General features: G+C 36.8%; 1 protein-coding gene and 1 pseudogene across 3 annotated transcripts in view; one reads left to right on the top strand and one right to left on the bottom strand.

The window, feature by feature from the left end:
* Nucleotides 1-18,258, top strand: part of IMMP2L (inner mitochondrial membrane peptidase subunit 2) — a 956,056-nt gene that overhangs the window by 74,544 nt on the left and 863,254 nt on the right. For all 3 annotated transcript variants that reach the window (XM_027539552.1, XM_027539553.1, XM_027539554.1), the window contains exon 4: nucleotides 9,384-9,487. In XM_027539552.1, coding sequence (XP_027395353.1) covers nucleotides 9,384-9,487 — 104 coding nt within the window. The remainder of the gene's footprint in view (nucleotides 1-9,383; nucleotides 9,488-18,258) is intronic.
* Nucleotides 14,840-15,269, bottom strand: LOC113891474 (annotated as a pseudogene).

The raw sequence follows: 18,258 nt of genomic DNA, 5'->3' as shown, positions 1-18,258 counted from the left end.
TTGTTTCCCTTTGTCCTATTGTTGCTATAGTTATCATTATCATCGTACTTGTTGACTGGTATCATGAACTGTTAATTTCCTATACTTCTCTTTTAACTCTCATAACAACCCTATGAGCTGGGTGGCACTGCAACCATAGATGTGGAAATGAGGTTTGCAAAAGGTTAAGTAATCTGTGTCAGATAATCTGGCTAGTGGGTTTCCCAGGTGGGTGAAGAATCCACCTGCCAGTGCAAGGGGTGAAGGAGATGTGAGTTTGATCCCTGGGTTGGGAAGGTCCCCTGGAGTAGGAAATGGCATCACACTCCAGTATTCTAGCCTGGAAAATTCCATGGACAAAGGAGCCTGGTGAGCTACAGTCCAAAGAACTGAACATGACTGAGTGACTGAGCATGCACGTGCCCACACACACACACACACACACACACACACAACCAGTCTGGCTAGTAAGGAAGTAGAGACCAGATTTGAACATAGTTTTCTTTCTTTAGAGTAAGGGCTATCCAAAAGATTTGTCTAAGTTGTTTTTTTCTTTTCTTTTTTTTTTCCAGTTATAGATATACATGTATCTATTCTTTTTCAAATTCTTTTCCCATTTAGGTTATTACAGAATATGGAGCAGCATTCCCTGTGCTGTATAGTAGGTCCTCGTTGGTTATCTGTTTTAAATATAGCAGTGTGTACATGTCCAAAAGACTTATCTAAGTTGTTTGTTTTTTAATCCTAGTGCTCTACAACAAAAGCTTAGGAACTGATTGTGTGAGAATGCAAGAAAAGAAAATTCTTTTCTTCATTTAAGAAAAGAAAGTCAGGGCTGCTTTTGGGTTTGTTTTGTCAGGAATCCCAATGACTAGTGATGTTTTCCCTCTTACTACTGGAAATCTCCACTGCTGGTAGGAACATCTTGATGCAATCACACATTTTGAGATACAGGTAGAAACTCCTACGTAGGAAAGGGTATGGCGAAATGTAATGGTTCTACATTGTTGGTGGGAATATAAATGGGTGCTGGCCTTATGGAAACCATTATGGAGGTTCCTTAAAAAGTGAAAAATACAATTACTATATGATCTAGCACCCCCACTCCTGGGCAGCTGTTTGGAGAAAACTCTAATTTGAAAAGGTACATGCACGCCAGTGTTTACAATAGCACTATTTACAATAGCCAAGACATGGAAGCAACTTAAGTGCCCATCAAAAGATGACTGGATAAAGAGTGAAATAATAACATTTGGAGCGACATGGCTGGACCTAGAGATTATCATATTAAATGAAGTCAGTCAGAAGGAGAATATGATGTCACTTATATGTGGACTCTAAAATATGATGCAAATGAACTTATGTACAAAACAGAAAGAGGTCCACAGACGTAGAAAACAAACTTATGATTACCAAAGGGGAGGGCAGGAAGGGATAAATTAGGAGTTTGGAATTAGCAGATATACACTACTATATATAAAATAGATAAATAACAAGGTCCTATTATATAGCACAGTATTCTATTAATATAAAAAAACCAGAATATATTCTGTTACATGTATATGGAAAATAATATTAAAAAAAAATATACAACTGGATCATTTTGCTGTATACCAGAAACTAACACAACATTGTAAATCAACTATAATTAAATAAAAAAAACCTCCTAAATTAAATATTCTCTGCTATTTCTTACTTCAGGAAACTTTGTTATTTTCTGTTGGTTGTAATTTTGATGTAGTCTCTGGGAATCTAGGATTTAAAGTATTAAAAACATGACAAGAAAATATAGACTTTCTGGTTACATCAAGTTCCCAAAGTTTATGACTTTTAATTTAGATTTCATACATATAACTTCTTTGGTTTAAAAGGACTGCTTGTTCTGTCTGAAGCAAACTGCCATTCCCACAGTGGGTAAAAACAAGATGTAAAATTTCTAAGAAATAATATGGTTTTACTAATTTTTCTAAAATTGCAACATCCAAATGAAGTTTCTTTCATTTCTTATATAATATTTTCATTTTGAAGTTAGAGCATTGTTTTTCTTCTGAAAAGTTGTTTTAGAAAACTCAAGAAGTAAAATTTTTTTCTTTTTATAAAGAAATTTAATTGAAGTACAAACAACTATGGGATTTTATAGTGTTGTAGGAACAGTTTCCCAATTAAAGAAAGTTTTTCTTTATGAATAATGTTATTCATATTCATAAGTATTGTTTATATTTATAAATGAACTGTAAAGAAAAAAGTTTTTGATGTTCTGATTAGCATTATTTCATTATGGATACTGTCCAACTTTATTTCTAAGGCTTAAATTACCTACTTGCTGCTGCTGCTAAGTCGCTTCAGTCATGTCCTACTCTGTGCAGCCCCACAGACGGCAGTCCACCAGGCTCCCCCGTCCCTGGGATTCTCAGAGCAAGAACATTGGAGTGGGTTGCCATTTCCTTCTGCAATGAGTGAAAGTGAAAAGTGAAAGTGAAAAGTGAAAGTGAAGTCGCTCAGTTGCGTCCTACTCTTAGCGACCCCATGGACTGCTTGGCCCAACACAAAAGGTTTCTTACTATGCTTACTCATCCAGAGTGTGTTTTCTTTGAAAGAGAGGTATACATTGTTAACATAATGTACATTCGGTGGGAAACATCTTAGTTAAGTATGTTTTCAAATTCTTTTAATCTTTTAAACTTAAAAGTATAGACATACTATTTTCCAGCCACTGTTCTGGGGTTGGGCATATACAAAAATGAATGAAATATGGTTCTTGTAATTGAGAAACTTACAGTTAATTGAATGAAAGATTCATTTGTATAGGCAGATACCTATAATAAGGTTTTAAGGGCTATCCCTGAAGTTTACCTGAATTGTTAAGGGAGCACAGATTGGGAGATGATTAAGTTAGCCTTGTGCAGAAGAGCAAAGGTAAAAGAAACTATTGTTTCTTTTATAAAATCAAACAAGGTCTTCCAGGTGTTGACTGATGATTCTAATATTTTACTGCTTGGAATTTGACATGCTTGCTTTGGGGATGTTCCTTTCCCCTGCATAAATCTGTAGTTTACAAGGCATTACCTTTAGGTTCTAACAATTAACATTAGAAAAGTTGGTGGATGATTGATTCTGTAAGGGAAAGATGAATGCAGGTGTCAAAATTTGAGTCTCTAGAGATTATTCTGTCCCTAACTGTGGAGCACCAGCATGTAATTTGGTAATTTCCTCAAGGAAACTTCAGGTTCTGTTTTAAGGCTTCACAGAGAAGTCATCATCAACTGAGCTGGGTTTGGAAAGATAAATAAAACTTTTCCATGTAGGGAAAAGGCATTCTGGGAAGAGGGAAAGTCTGAGGATAGATGACTCAGAGAGAGTTAGAAGTTCAGAATAACTCAAGATTTTCTGGAGTAGGGGATTGGGTGAATTGTGACACTGTTTACTAAGGAAGGTAATATAGAAGTAGACTTTGGGTCTAAGATGGAAAAAGGGCTCTGTATTGGGTATATTAATTTGGAAAGTCTTTGGAAATTTCATTAGTTTATTAAAAAAAATTCTTTCCATTAAACTGTATTAATATCCTTACTTGCCCAGGTATCAAAAACACAGACTTGAGAACTAATCTCTTCTTAAAATGCTTTTATACTCTTGGAAAGAGAGACAATCAGATAATTATAAAAATGCTTAAAAGCGCTATAATTGGGCATCTTTGGTGGTCCAGTGGCAAAGACTCTGAGTTCCCAGTGTAGGGTCTCAGGTTTGATCCCTGCTTGGGGAACTAGATCCCATCTACTGGGGAATTAGATCCCATCTACTGGGGAACTAGATCCATATAACTCTTGGGAACCAAGAGTTCCCAAGCCACAGCTAAAGATCTTGCATGCTTCAACTAAAAGGATCCCACATGCCATAAATAAGACCTGATGCAGCTAAATAAATTAATATTAAAAAACGCTCTATGACAGTAAGAGTGTCAGGTTTTGATGAGGAACATGGGGACATTTGTTTATCTAATGGAGACTGAAGATGGGAATGAGGAGGAGAGGTGAGGAGTGATGTGAAAGAATTCCTGGGAGATTGCCTCACGCAATTCAAGTGTTTTTTTTGAAGTACAGTTAAATGGTGGGAAGGGGAAAGAGGGAAACATTTCAGTCAAAAATTTTGCTTATATGATGCCTTGGGAACTATGGATGGGGAACTATGGATGGAGGTTCATAACACTGTAAAGGAGGCAGTGACCAAAACCACCCCAAAGAAAAAGAAATGCAAGAAGGCAAAGTGGTTGTCTGAGGAGACCTTAAAAATAGCTGAGAAAAGAAGAGAAGCCAAAGACAAAGGAGACAAGGAAAGATATACTCAACTGAATGCAGAGTTCCAGAGAATAGCAAGGAGATATAAGAAAACCTTAAGTGAACAATGCAGAGACATTGAGGAAAACAATAGAATGAGAAAAACTGGAGATCTCTTCAAGAAAATTGGAGATACCAAGGGAACAAAGATGGGCACAATAAAGGACAGAAATCACAGGAAATCTAACAAGCAGAAGATACTAAGAAGAGGTAGCAAGAATACACAGAAGAAATATATGAAAAAGGTCTTAATGACCTGGATAACCATGATGGTGTAGTCACTGTAACACTCATCTAGAGCCAGAATGCAAAGTCAAGTGGGTGTTAGGAAGCATTACTATGAACAAAACTGGTGGAGGTGATGGAATTCCAGTGAATTATTTCAAATCCTAAAAGGTGATACTATTAAAGCACTGCACTCAGTATGTCATCAAATTTGTAAAAATCAACAGTGGCCACAGGACTGGAAAAACTCAGTTTTCATTCCAATTCCAAAGAAAGACAATGCCAAAGAATGTTTAAACTACCATGCAATTGTACTTATTTACATGCTAGCAAGGTAATGCTCAAAATCCTTCAAGCTAGGCTTCAACAGTATGTGAACCAAGAACTTCCAGATGTATGAACTGGATTTAGAAATGGCAGAGAAACAGAGACCAAATTGCCAAAATCATTGGATTATAGAAAAAGGAAAGGAATTAAAAAAAAAAAAAAATCTACTTCTGCTTCATTGACTACGTGAAAGCCTTTGACTGTGTGGATCACTACAGACTGGGAAATTCATAAAAAGATGGGAATACCAGACCACCTTACCTGTCTCCTGAGAAACCTGTATGCAGGTCAAGAGGCAACAGTTAGAACCTTACATGGAACAGGGGACTGGTTCAAAATTGAGAAAGAAGTAGTACATCAGGGCCGTATATTGTCACTCTGCTTATTTAACTTATATTCAGAGTACATGATGCAAAAGGCCAGGCTGGGTGAATCACAAGCTGGAATCAAGATTGTCAGGAGAAATATCAACAGCCTCAGATATGCAGATGATACCACTCTAATGGTAGAAAGTGAAGAGGAACTAAAGATCCTCTTGATGAAGGTGAAAGAGGAGAGTAAAAAAAGCTGGTCTACAATGCAACATTCAAAAAACTAAGAGCATGGCATCTAGGTCGCAAAGAATCGGACACGACTGAGTGACTGAACTGAAGTGTTGTGCTAGAGAAGACTCTTGAGAGTCCCTTGGGCAGCAAGGAGATCAAACCAGTCAATCCTAAGGAAAATCAATCCTGAATGTTCATTGAAAGGACTCATGCTGATGCTGAAGCTGAAGCTCCAATACTTTGGCCACTTGATGCAAAGAGCTGACTCACTGTAGAGGACCTTGATCTGCGAAAGATTGAAGGCAGGAAGAGAAGGTGGTGACAGAGGATAAGATGGTTGGATGGCATCACTGACTCTATGGACATGAGTTTGAGCAAACTCTTGGAGATAGTGAAGGACAGGGAAGCCTGGTGTGCTGCAGTCAGTGGGATCGCAAAGAGTTGGACGTGACTTAACAACTGAACAAGAACAACATGATGTCTTGGAGTGTGAGGAAGTAACTTGTGCACAGAGTACTGCTTGTGATTGAGTGTCACTTGCAGGAACAATATAAGTAGGGATTGGTAGGGTCCTATATGCCATGTGTGTGTTGATTTTTATGTTGAAGACAGTCTTGTTGGTAGTCAGGGAAGCTTATTATAAAGGATTTTAAGTAGGGGAATGGCTTGATGAGATTTGATGCTGAACAACCAGTTAGAATCATGTTCTAGAATCTCAGAAATGCAATTGAGGGTAGAGTATAAATTTAATTAAGGGACATAATAATGAGTAAAAAGTACATCTTGCTTGGTTGTGAGGCAGGTAAATAAATATGACATACTGCATTCTGAATGTTGTAGTATGAAGTGGTATGGATTGCATATGGAAGAGGAGCAAGTCATTTGGGACTTCACATTTAAGAGTCATAGGTCTATGGGTGGTATTTGCACCTAGAATATTCATGTGATTTTCTGAGAAAATAATTTAAAACAGAGATGAAAGACCTGAAGGTAGACTTCTAGACAAAAGCAGCCTTCATAGGATAACAGTTAAAGAAGAATCATCTAAATCTATGATGTTAGCACTGTGGGTTATAATTGATTATTAGGTTGCAAAATCAATAATGACTTAGCGACTAAACCACCACCATCAAAATCAATAATAGTGAATAGGAAATTAATATGATTGATTATAGACAGGATTTTAAAAACATGGATTAGGAGAGAATAGAAATTACGATATTAGGGTATGTGGTAAAGGTGATTATTGTTTTGTGATGTTTTGTTCAGATATGTGCATTTGTACTTTGGATACAGTAAAAATGTCTTTATTATGAGTTGTAATCACAAACTTTTGAAAAACAACAAAAGAGACTAAGGAAGAACAGTTGGAAATAATTAAATCACTTTTGTTCTTCACTTCTCTGATGGCAAGGAAAAGAAATGGACCCAGTGAAAGTGCAGTGGGAAGTAGATTTTTCTTTTCATTGTACAGTTGCTTTCCCCCAAGCCACCTTTACCACATCAGTTATGTAAGGAGGAAAAATACAAAGAAATAAGGGGAAAGGGCTGGCAAGGTAATGAACTGAAGGATATAGAAGGAGAGGAAGAAAGAGAAAATATGAATGAGAAATATGGATGAGAGAATAAACCACATACGGAAGCCTGGCTTTTCGCCTAACCTGACTGAGTGACTCCAGAAGCTCTGTTCCCGAGCACCACAGCCCAGCAACGCCCCTTGGATTTGTCCTGCCGCTGCAGCTGTTTCTTATTAGGGATAAAGCTGGATGAAGAACCTGGGGTAAGGGTACAAAACTACCTCTAATTAAAATTGTGATTTAGTTATATCATTAATAAAAGTTATTGAGAGCTTAACTGGGGGTCAAGAGCTATTCTAAGCACTTTAAATGCATGATCTCACCAAGTAAGTAAATATTCGTTAAGCCCTTAGAACAATGTCTGGCACATGGTAAGCACTTGCTGAGTATTGGATATTATTATTATTTAATTACTAATTAAGAGAAAAGTTACTAAATATCATCATTTTACTAGTAAGGAAATTGAAGTATAACAAAGTTAAGTAACTTTCTCAAAATCTTATAGCTGGAAAGAAATAGAATCATTCACTTTTGAGTTGGAGGTGAGAGACTGATAGTATGGGTGCATAGCTACCCACTCGGGTATTCGTGCCTGGAAAATCCCACGGACAGAGGAGTCTGGTGGACCACAGTCCATGGGGTTACAAAAGAGACATGACTTGGCCACGAAACAGCAGTGAAGGCTTATATGGTGATTGGTGCTTGAAGGATGATGATAGAAGAGAGAATAGACAAAATGGGTCTTAAGTGAAAGACATTATGAAAAAAAAAAATCCCTTTAGCTTGGTGACTGGTTGGACACGAAGTAAAAAGGTAAGTAAGATTTAAAGTTGGTTGTCTGGGGAAGTAGTGAGTAGGATGTAAGAAAAGGGAGAAAACTTTTATGCTAGGAAATGATGACAAATTCCATTTAATAGTATTGAATTTTATGTCAGATAGTCAAGTGAGGATTAACAGGGAATTCAAAACTAAAGTTAGAGAGGTGTAGGCATTATCACATAAAGGAGTTGCAGAAGCTATAAGAGTGTTTGAGATCCCCAAGGATAACCAATAAGTTTTTGGTCACAAAAAATCTGGGGAGTCAAAAATAAAGTCATTATAATAGCATCCACACATTTCTATGCCTTTGTCCACACCTGCTTTTTAGAAAACCTACAAGTAATTCCAGGAATCTTTAAAAAATAGTATGTCACTACTAGGGCTTGCCTGGTAGCTCAGTCTGCAAAGAATCCTCCTGCAATGCAAGAGTTTGATGCCTGTGTTGAGAAGATCCCCTGGAGAAGGAAATGGCAACCCATTCCAATGTTCTTGCCTGGGAAATCCCATAGATAGAGACTGGCAGGTTATAGTCCACATGGGTCACAAGAGCCAGACACGACTGAGTGATTAAAACATCACCATGGCACTACTGCTCCAGGGATAGCCTGTTGTTGGGCATGTACTGTTTTCCTCGCTGCTGCCCTGGTTTCTGTGGCTCTGTCTGTTCTTGCTGCCAACCCACCATCTGCGAATGGGGGGAGCCTCCGTTGTGGTTTAGTACCTTCCCCACCACCACAGCAATTGCTCTTTTAGACCAATGACGTTCTCAGAGACCCTGGAGAGTCAGTGTGAAAAAGCTCTCCTACTTTTTCTTATTCTACTACCAAGTTTCAGACTTGATATCCATTTACTTTTTCAGCAGTTCTGTCCAGGTGATAGATGTATTGGCTTTATGGTTCCTTAATCAGTTTCTTATGCCTAGATGATTCCTGACCGTCAGATGAACTCTTACAGAAAATGTTTCTCCGTGTCTGCCCCATTGGTCCTTAGGCATATCTAGACTTGTCTAAATCCAAGGTGAAGGCTGCTTACTAGGCTTAAACTGAAAGCCAGGACCCTTCCTGCAAGCTCTCTGTAGAAAAGAGAGATCAAAGTGGGAAATTCCCATATTTCCCAAGATTATTTCATCACTTGCTACTCTGGTCTCTTTACTGTTTCTATGGTATTTTCCTGGTTGATGTGAGATTATTTCTTCTTCTCTCCAAATGGAGCAATCACATGTACTTACTATGGAATTAGGTCCTATCTGAATATTCTATAGGGAGACTTGATTTCACTTTTTTCTTTTATTTCTTACAATTTTCCATGCCTCTTTAAGGGAGTTTAGTAAAGAGTTGACTGTCTAGCACATTTTCCTTTGAAATGAGTATTGGTAATTTTTTTTTTTCTGGTTACCTGTGAAGAATCCCGATGAGCCTTTTTGAAAACTCATCATTTGCAGTTATTTTAGAACAGCAATTTATTGAAAGCTACTATATTAGAAATGTTTTATTGCACTGCACTACAGCTATGAAGTGCAAGGAACCATGAAGATTGAAAATTACAAATGACAGATGTGTCTCTTTCTTCTTATTTTTTAGCCTTCTTTGAATCCTGGGGGGAGCCAGTCATCTGATGTGGTGCTTTTGAACCATTGGAAAGTGAGGAATTTTGAAGTACAACGTGGTGACATTGTGTCATTAGTGTAAGTAAATCAGAAACATACTATATTCCTATATAAGACAATTTAGAATTATCTGATTTAGCTAGTAATTCCCTGTTTATACCATATTGTCAATTACTAAATTAATAGGTTCATGTAAAATGTAATACATTTTTCAAAATCTATTTTGAAATGTAACAATACTATGAAAGAAGATTTTTTTCTATGATACTTAAAATTTATCACTTGATTGACATACTTGGTTTTGGCAAAATGTTTTTGATGAAATATTGATTAGAAATTATTATATTGATGATCTAGAGTACATGTATCTGGTATTTTGAGTTATTTTGAAATATTGCATTTTGGAAGCAACTTGTATGTTACTCTCATGCTTTATTAGCTGTGTAGCTACAAAATATTTCTAGACCATTGTAAGTGTGACATGAAATTCAGTGGCATTTATATATATGTATCAGTGATTTAACTGAAAAAAGGAAGTTTGGAAGATGGTAGACTGGAGGCTTTTGTTTGGGACCAAAAGGTGGCACTGTTTCTCTGTTAAAGTATTACGACTGGTCAGGAACAAGAATTTCATTCTAATCTTAGTGTAGAGAAGGAATGTCAAAATGTACATGACTGACACAATGATATTCCTATGTTTGAATGATTTAGATTTGAGATTTGTTTGTTTATTTTAAAAGTAAATTTACACTGAGAAGACTGCAACAGAACTTGCCTAATTTCTACTCTTTTCAGCTACTTATACAAATGTTTTAACATGATTCCCTGTTATGCCAGTTAGTGCATTAGGGAAGCAATTAATGTAGTAGTTACTGTTATTTGTTTTAATGATAGTAAAATCCTACTGTTTGGTGAAGACTTGGAACTTATAAGTATGATTCTTGAATTAGAATAATTGTTTATTGTTGGGTGATAATTTATAATTGGTAAAAGTAAAACGTTATCTACTTGCTCTTACTTATCTTTGGTTACTGCTTTGTGGAAATAGATATTTTCTAAATGTGTCTCAGTCAAGCCTGTTCTACTAAGATTTATTTGAAAACATATTAACTAAACCTGGTCAGTAACTAATGAAATAAATTTGAGTGGAGTTTTGTATGGCAGACATCCAAGGATGGGGATTAATGCTTCTCATATTCTTGAGTGCTTTCTTTAATATTAACCTACTCTTCAGAGTATCCTTTTACTTTGTCATTCAGGGAACTGCTTCTGCAACCTCCTTAACAACCTTCCCATGCTGGGTTAGCCTGTCGTGTGCTCATTATTCTTTCGCTTTTGGTTTGACAAGGTTACATCCTCACTTAGCCCGTGATGGAGAGGATACCCACCCAAGTGAAAGAGGTCACCTTATAAGCAGACGATTGTGCGGTGTATTTTTTCTGTGAGAAACATGCTGACTATCTTTAACCAAATGAATTTGAATAGGTAATTGGGGAGGAAAAAAGGCTCCTTAAAATCCAAGTTTGCATGGATCCAAAACGGTACCCTAGCATATCCTAGACTATATTTAAAAAGAAGAGAATGTTATCCTTTTATGTAAATATTAAAATGATTGATATTTATTATATAAATTAATTTCAAAAACAGTGTATTCAAATTGAGGTTGATATACTAAATGATAGCTACCTCAGTTGAACTGTATTTTAAATGAGTTAACTATGTGATATATCTCTGTCAGGTACAAATAACACAAATTTTCTTTCATAATGCTTGTTGTTAGTAGGAGCTATTTACATATAAAAATGCTTAGTGATTGGTATCATATTATTTAACAACAAATAATCATCAAGCAGTAACTGTTGCTTTCTTTTGGTGAACAACCAGGCTTATACTTGTTTAGTATGATGCAATACTAATAAAAGACACTGTTTAAAGTATCTTTTTAGTTTCATGAGCAAAAATGCTTTCTGGACACATGTCCTTACATTAGAATATCCTGTCAATATAAGAAATGTGTGACTAATACAGAAACACATGACTAAATTTTGAATTTATGGCTAAATATAAAATACAAAGATAACAAATTGTTGTTAATTATGCATTTTATTGATACATAAGTAATCTTTGGTAACAAAGTAGTGTGACAGCTTATATTTTAAATCATTCCTGGACAGAATTTTATGTATTCAGAGTATGTGGAAATGCAGCACTTCTACTATAATATTATATATGCCTTTCTGGAAAACTTTGTGGTTTGCAAATTCATTCTTAAATTACTAGGGCTTATGCATCTTCATAACCAGAACACCAATGAAAATAACAATAATTCCAATAGCACTGTTTAAAAGACATCTGAAGTTTCTAATAAATAAACACTGCAGTAAATGTTGGATTTACTTAAAACAATAAAGGTGAAGATAGCTTGATGGAAGAAGATATAAGGAAGGTTTGAGGCTATCTATGTTTTCAAGGGCCAGTGTTATTATTATCAGAATTTGCAAGAAGAGAAAAGATTGCAGGCTTTGTACAAAATGTACTGATCCCAGAGATGGATGTAGAGTTCATTGTTTTGTGTTGTTTTATTTGTTGTAAGTTTTTTTTTTTAAACAAAGATCCGGGTTAAACTTGCAATAAGTTTCCTAGGAAAAAAGTTGAATGTATAATACTGATTCCTTCTTAGCTTGCTGCCTTTAGTGTACTCAGCCTTCAACTGCTATTAATGAGACATTGATGGTTTTGGGAGAAAATCAGATGTGAACCAGTGAAGCTTCTGCTTTATACCGACTTCTTTCTCCATTCTTTCTCACCAGCTGCCTATGAACTAATTCATGTTACAGTAAGACAGTATGTAGCAAAGCAGACTGTCCCATCTATTTCATTCAGTTTATTGACCAACACTATTCCCTAATGCAAGGAAGGTCTGGGTGGGGGAGAGGTACATATTGGAATATGCTTCTTTGCATCCCTTCCTTCTCTTTTCCTGTCACTTTCTTTCTGTAAAAGACCATAGCAGTGCAGCAACTGTTTAAGCACGTTATTCAGTAATGTTAAATAGAAGGGTGTTTTGTTTAATAACATCACACAAAACATTATTTGCTGTCATTGAGTCCTCAGTGTTACTGAGTGTATGCAGGAGACATCATACTCTCTTGGTGGATTTGCAGACTAATAGTGGTGATTAAGGTGGATTTTCTATACCTCGGAATTGACTTTTCATTAACCTGTGTGATGGCCTTACTGCCATAGACTTAACATAAGTAGCACTATTTTATAATGATATATCAATTAACAGAACCATTGGGACAGAGTTTCCTTCATAATAAAGTTTCAAATAATCACATTTAAGAGTGTTTTAACTTTTCATTTTGAGATATTATCGACTTAAAGGTTGTAAAAATAGTACAGGGTGTTCTCACATATCCTCTTATTTATTTTTTTAAATTTTATTAGTATAAAATTGACAAAATTGTAAGATATTTAAAGTGTATACTGGGATGAATTGATATATGTACACATTGTGAAAGAATTTCCCTCATCAAGTTAATTAACTCACCCATCGCCTGTTTACATTTTGTGTGTGGGAGGCGGGGAGGGGGTTGGGCTAAGCTAGAGAGAGAACATTTAAGTTCTACTGTTGGCGAATTTCAGTTATATAACACAGCTTATTAACTGTCATCACCATGTTATACATTAGCTTCTCAAACCTTATTCTTCTTATACCCTCCAAATATTAACATCATACACAACCATCGCATAATTATGGAGACTGGGAAATTGACACTGATACAATACTGTTAACTAATCTACAGACCTTATTTAAATTTCATTAGTGTTCCCACTAATGTCCTCTTTCTAGACCAAACTCCTACCCAGGATCCTATATTTTGTTTTTATTTTTCTTGTCTCTCTAGTCTCTTCTAATCTGTGACAGTTCCTTGGTCACTCTTCATCTTTTTTAAGCTTGACAGTGTTGAAGGGTCCTGGCCAGATATTTTGGAGAATGATCCCTTTGAATGTTTGAGGGTCAGTCTGTCTCCAGTGGGAGGTGGTGCTGTTGATGGCAGTTGTTGGGGAGGCTGCAGCAGTGGTAACAGTTGGGAAAGTGGATAAGACTAGGTCAGAGGAGATGGAAATTGTCAGGCATGGAGCTTTTCAGGTTCTTGGAACCACATATTTGTGTCCTGACTAAGAGATCCCATGGCTTCTATAAGTCCACACAGACAATTCTTTAGATGCTAGGAAGCAAGGAGGGAGGCCTGTGCAGGTGGGGAAGGCTACAATTTATAGTAGGGTTGAAGGGAAGGAACTAAGGCTAGGTGACAGATTATACTACACTGAGCCAGCATTCACTTCTACAGTAGAAGGCAAGGGTGAGTGAATTCTCCTTTAATGAACACTCCTGTATGTCAGGCATTACACTAAGTGCTTTGGGTTGTCATTTTATTTCTCATAACAGTAACAGGAAATAGTTACTATTATTTTTGTGGGTAGTGGACATTATTTATTTATTTTTTAATGTACTTTTTATTTAGGTAACTTTGGTTTAGAACATTATATGGTTTTTTTTTTTTTTTTTTTTGATGTGTTCATTTACTTTAATAACACTACATTTACCATGTTATCACCATGGAATGTAAATTCAGGTTAGACGAGAATTCATAAGTACAACAAAGCATTCTGTGATATACCAAAGTTTGTATAATGTCTGACCAAACCAGCTTGCTCATCAATGACTTCCACTATAGGGATTTTATTTAGTTGATGATACTTTTGGAGAAAACAAACATACCGCACACATTTAAAAAGTGTTTTTCATTTACCTTTGCATTAGCACTTAAAATACATGTTTCAAAATAATTTAAATTTATTCTAATATAACAGCAGCAAAATATAATTCTGCAATTACTAAAGAGCTAAAAGGGATCCACAAGTTAAGTTACTCTCATGTTTATAACTATGATTCTAAAATAAATACTACTTCAAAGTGGCTCTGTTACCAGCTTTTTAGTGTTGGTTTAAAAACACACACAGACTTCCAGGGAGGTTTGTAATGTTGTATTCCATGCACTGTTCTGAAAGGGTTCCTCAAGAGCCAACCAGCCCTTAAAACAGTACTCAGTCCACAAGGCCGTCAGAAAGTTAAATTAACTGGGGTAAATAGGATTCCTACATTACATCAAAAGCATATGATATTCTGCAGCAGCTGGGAGCATTTTCAAGATTGGCATGTTGTCTTCTTTAGAACTAATTTCAACAGAAGAGTTTAAGAAGGTGGACAGGTACCATTATCAAGTGTATTTAAAAGTGACATGTTTCTTTTGTGCTGGTCTGACTCCCCTGAATGACCTAGCTAGTGAACTAGTCACCAGTAACTTGGTCACCAGGCAAATCAAGCCTGCAAGAAAGGAGGCCAATTTTCAAATTACCATGTTCTTGTCTGACCCAAACAATTTATTTTCAGCATAAACATATAACCTCAATATGAGATGTCTAACTAAAGCAAGCACCACCAAGACGACCAAGACAGCATCTCCTCTTCTAAGGTGTAGGTTTCCCCCAGAATTCTTGATACAGGGAATAGCCCATACCAAGAGTCATTGCTCCCTCAACAAAGCCTTGGGCTGCCACACGCATGTGGATCAGGTGAACAGACATTTTAGTATGTCCCCTGCTCTTCAATCTATATAATCCATATGCAACAATTGCTGCAAAACCTGCCATTCCAGTGGGGACAAATGGTGCCTCTCTAGCTTTTCGGATAAGTTTAGATCCCTGATCTTCATCATATGAAGAAAGAGAAATATCTGTGTCGCTTGACATAGTGATTGAAGAATCTTCAGACAACTTCAAGACGTTTCAGGTTCCTACCGGATTCTCCATTATATGTTTCATATGTAAACATTATATTTCTACTTCTGTATACACTAAATCTTGCAGACATAGTTAAAGTGATAAAACTAAGATTTAGCAAGTAAATGGCAGAGCCAGAATGTGAATACAGGTCCATTTGAACCTGTATTTTAATACAGGTCCAATTAAACCTGTATTGCTTGATATAGTACACATATGTGGCTATTGAGCAGTTAAATGTGGCTTTTGTTGTTATTCATTTGCCCAGTAGTGTCCCACTCTGCGACCCCATGGACTGCGACACACCAGGCCTCTCTCTCCCTCACCATCTCCCAAAGTTTGCCCAAGTTCATGTCTGACACCCTCTTCTCCTTCTGTCCTCAATCTTTCCCAGCATCAGGAACTTTTCCAATGGGTCAGCATTAGATGACCAAAATACTGGAGTTTCAGTTTCAGCATCAGACCTTCCAATAAATATTCAGGGTTGATTTCCCTTAAGATTGACGGTTTGATCTCCTTGCAGTCCAAGGGACTCTCAGGAGTCTTCTCCAGCACCACAGTTCAAAGGCATCAATTCTTGGGCACTCTGGCTTCTTTACTACTGCTACTGTGTGCTTGTTATGTAACGTGGCTACTGCTGCTTGTTAAAATGATAGTATTTTGTATACCAAGTGCTTGTGTGCTCAGTCATGTCCAAGTCTTTGCAACCCCATGGACTGCAGCCCCCAGGCTCCTCTGTCCATGGATTTTTCCAGGCAAGAATATTGGTTGTCATTCTTCTCCAGGGGATATTTCCAACTCAGAGTTTGAACCAGAGTCTCTTGTATCACCTGCATTGGCAAGTGGGTTCTTTAGCACTGAACCACTGGGAAAGACATATTTTGGATATATTCAGTCAAATAAAATATTTTATTAAAATTAATTTCACCTGTTTCTTTTTCCTTTTTTTTAATGTAGCTAGTAGAAAATTTGAAATCACCTATGTGACACACATTACATTTTAAGTGGACAAATGCTCTGTTTAAATCTTCTTCCATTGTACCTGCTGCTTTCCTGGAGTGTGTCTAAGGTGTCTCATCTAAGGGTGAACTAAGATGAGATCCTAAAGTCTGAAGTGGAGAAAAACTAATGTAGTTTCTATGAAATACAGTACACTCCCAAAGAGAGGTAAACACTGTGTTGGTGAGTGTTGGGATGATCAGGTTCAGAGACAAAGGAAAAAAGACATGTAATTTACAAAGAGAGAAAAGTACCCATTATAGTTTATTATTATTTTTTTTTCTTGTCGGACTGAAGTCTCTTTATTTTTTTAAAAAAATATTTATTTATTGAAGTATAGTTGATTTACAACATTAGTTTCCAGTATAGCACAATGATCAGTTATATATATATATATGTTTTTCAGATTATTTTCCACTATAGGCTATTATAAGATACTGAATATAGTTCCTTGTGCTATACAGTACATTTATTTTTGCTTATCTATTTTATATATAGCAGTTTGTGTCTGTTGATCCTAAGTTCCTAGTTTATTCTTTTTTACCTCTTTTCCCCCCTTTGGTAACTGTAAGTTTGTTTTCTGTGTCTGTAAGTCTGTTTCTGTTTTGTGTATCTGTTTTGTGTATGGGTTCATTTGTATTATTTTTAGATTCCACATGAAAGTGATATCATATATTTGTCTTTCTCTGACTTACTTCACTTCATATGATATTTTCTAGGTCCATTTACATTGCTGCAAATGGCAATATTTCATGCTTTTTTATGGTTAAGTAAAATTCCATTGTATGTATATACCACACATGTTATATTAATATATATCTCACCAGTCATCTTTTGATGGGCATTTCGATTGCTTCCATGTCTTGGTTATTGTAAATAGTACTGCTGTGAACTTTGGGATGCATGTGTCTTTTTGAATTAGAATTTTTATCTTTTCTGGATGTATGTCCAGGAGTGGGATTGCTGTCTTATCAGTTCAGTTCAGTCACTCAGTTGTGTCCGACTCTTTGCGACCCCATGAATTGCAGCACGCCATGTCTCCCTGTCCATCACCAACTCCTGGAGTTTACGCAAACCCATGTCCATGGAGTTGGTGATGCCATCCAACCATTTCATCCTCTGTTGTCCCCTTCTCTTCCTGCCCTCAATCTTTCCCAGCATCAGGGTCTTTTCCAATGAGTCAACTGTTTGCATGAGGTGGCCAAGGTATTGGAGTTTCAGCTTCAGCATCAGTCCTTCCAATGAGCACCCAGGACTGATCTCCTTTAGAATGGACTGGTTGGATCTCCTTGCAGTCCAAGGGACTCTCAAGAGTCTTCTCCAACACCACAGTTCAAAAGCATCAATTCTTCGGCGCTCAGCTTTCTTCACAGTCCAACTCTCACATCCGTACATGACCACTGGAAAAATCATAGCCTTGACTAGATGGACATTTGTTGGCAAAGTAAAGTCTCTGCTTTTCAATATGGTATCTAGGTTGGTCATAACTTTCCTTCCAAGGAGTAAGCGTCTTTTAATTTCATGGCTGCAGTCACCATCTGCAGTGATTTTGGAGCCCAGAAAAAGAAAGTCAGCCATCATTTCCACTGTTTCCCCATCTATCTGCCATGAAGTGATGGGACCAGATGCCATGATCTTCGTTGTATCATATGGTAGCTCTATTTTTAGTTTCTTAAGTAACCTCCATATTGTTTTCCATAGTGGGTTCATCAGTTTACATTCCCACCAACAGTATAGGAGGGTTCCCTTTTCTCCACACCCTCCCCAGCATTTATTGTTTGTAGAATTTTTGTTGATAGCCATTCTGATCAGTGTGATATAATATCCCATTGTATGTTTGATTTATATTTTACTAATAATTGGACTTCCCTGGTGGCTCAGATGGTAAAGCATCTGCCTACAATGTGGGAGACCCAAGTTCAATCCCTGGGTCAGGAGGGTCCCCTGGAGAAGGAAATAGCAACCCACTCCAGTACTCTTGCCTGGAAAATCCCATGGAC

Source organism: Bos indicus x Bos taurus, chromosome 4 (assembly GCF_003369695.1).
Source record: "Bos indicus x Bos taurus breed Angus x Brahman F1 hybrid chromosome 4, Bos_hybrid_MaternalHap_v2.0, whole genome shotgun sequence".
NCBI classification, from domain to species: domain Eukaryota; kingdom Metazoa; phylum Chordata; class Mammalia; order Artiodactyla; family Bovidae; genus Bos; species Bos indicus x Bos taurus.
This window is presented reverse-complemented; position numbering and strand designations above follow the sequence as displayed.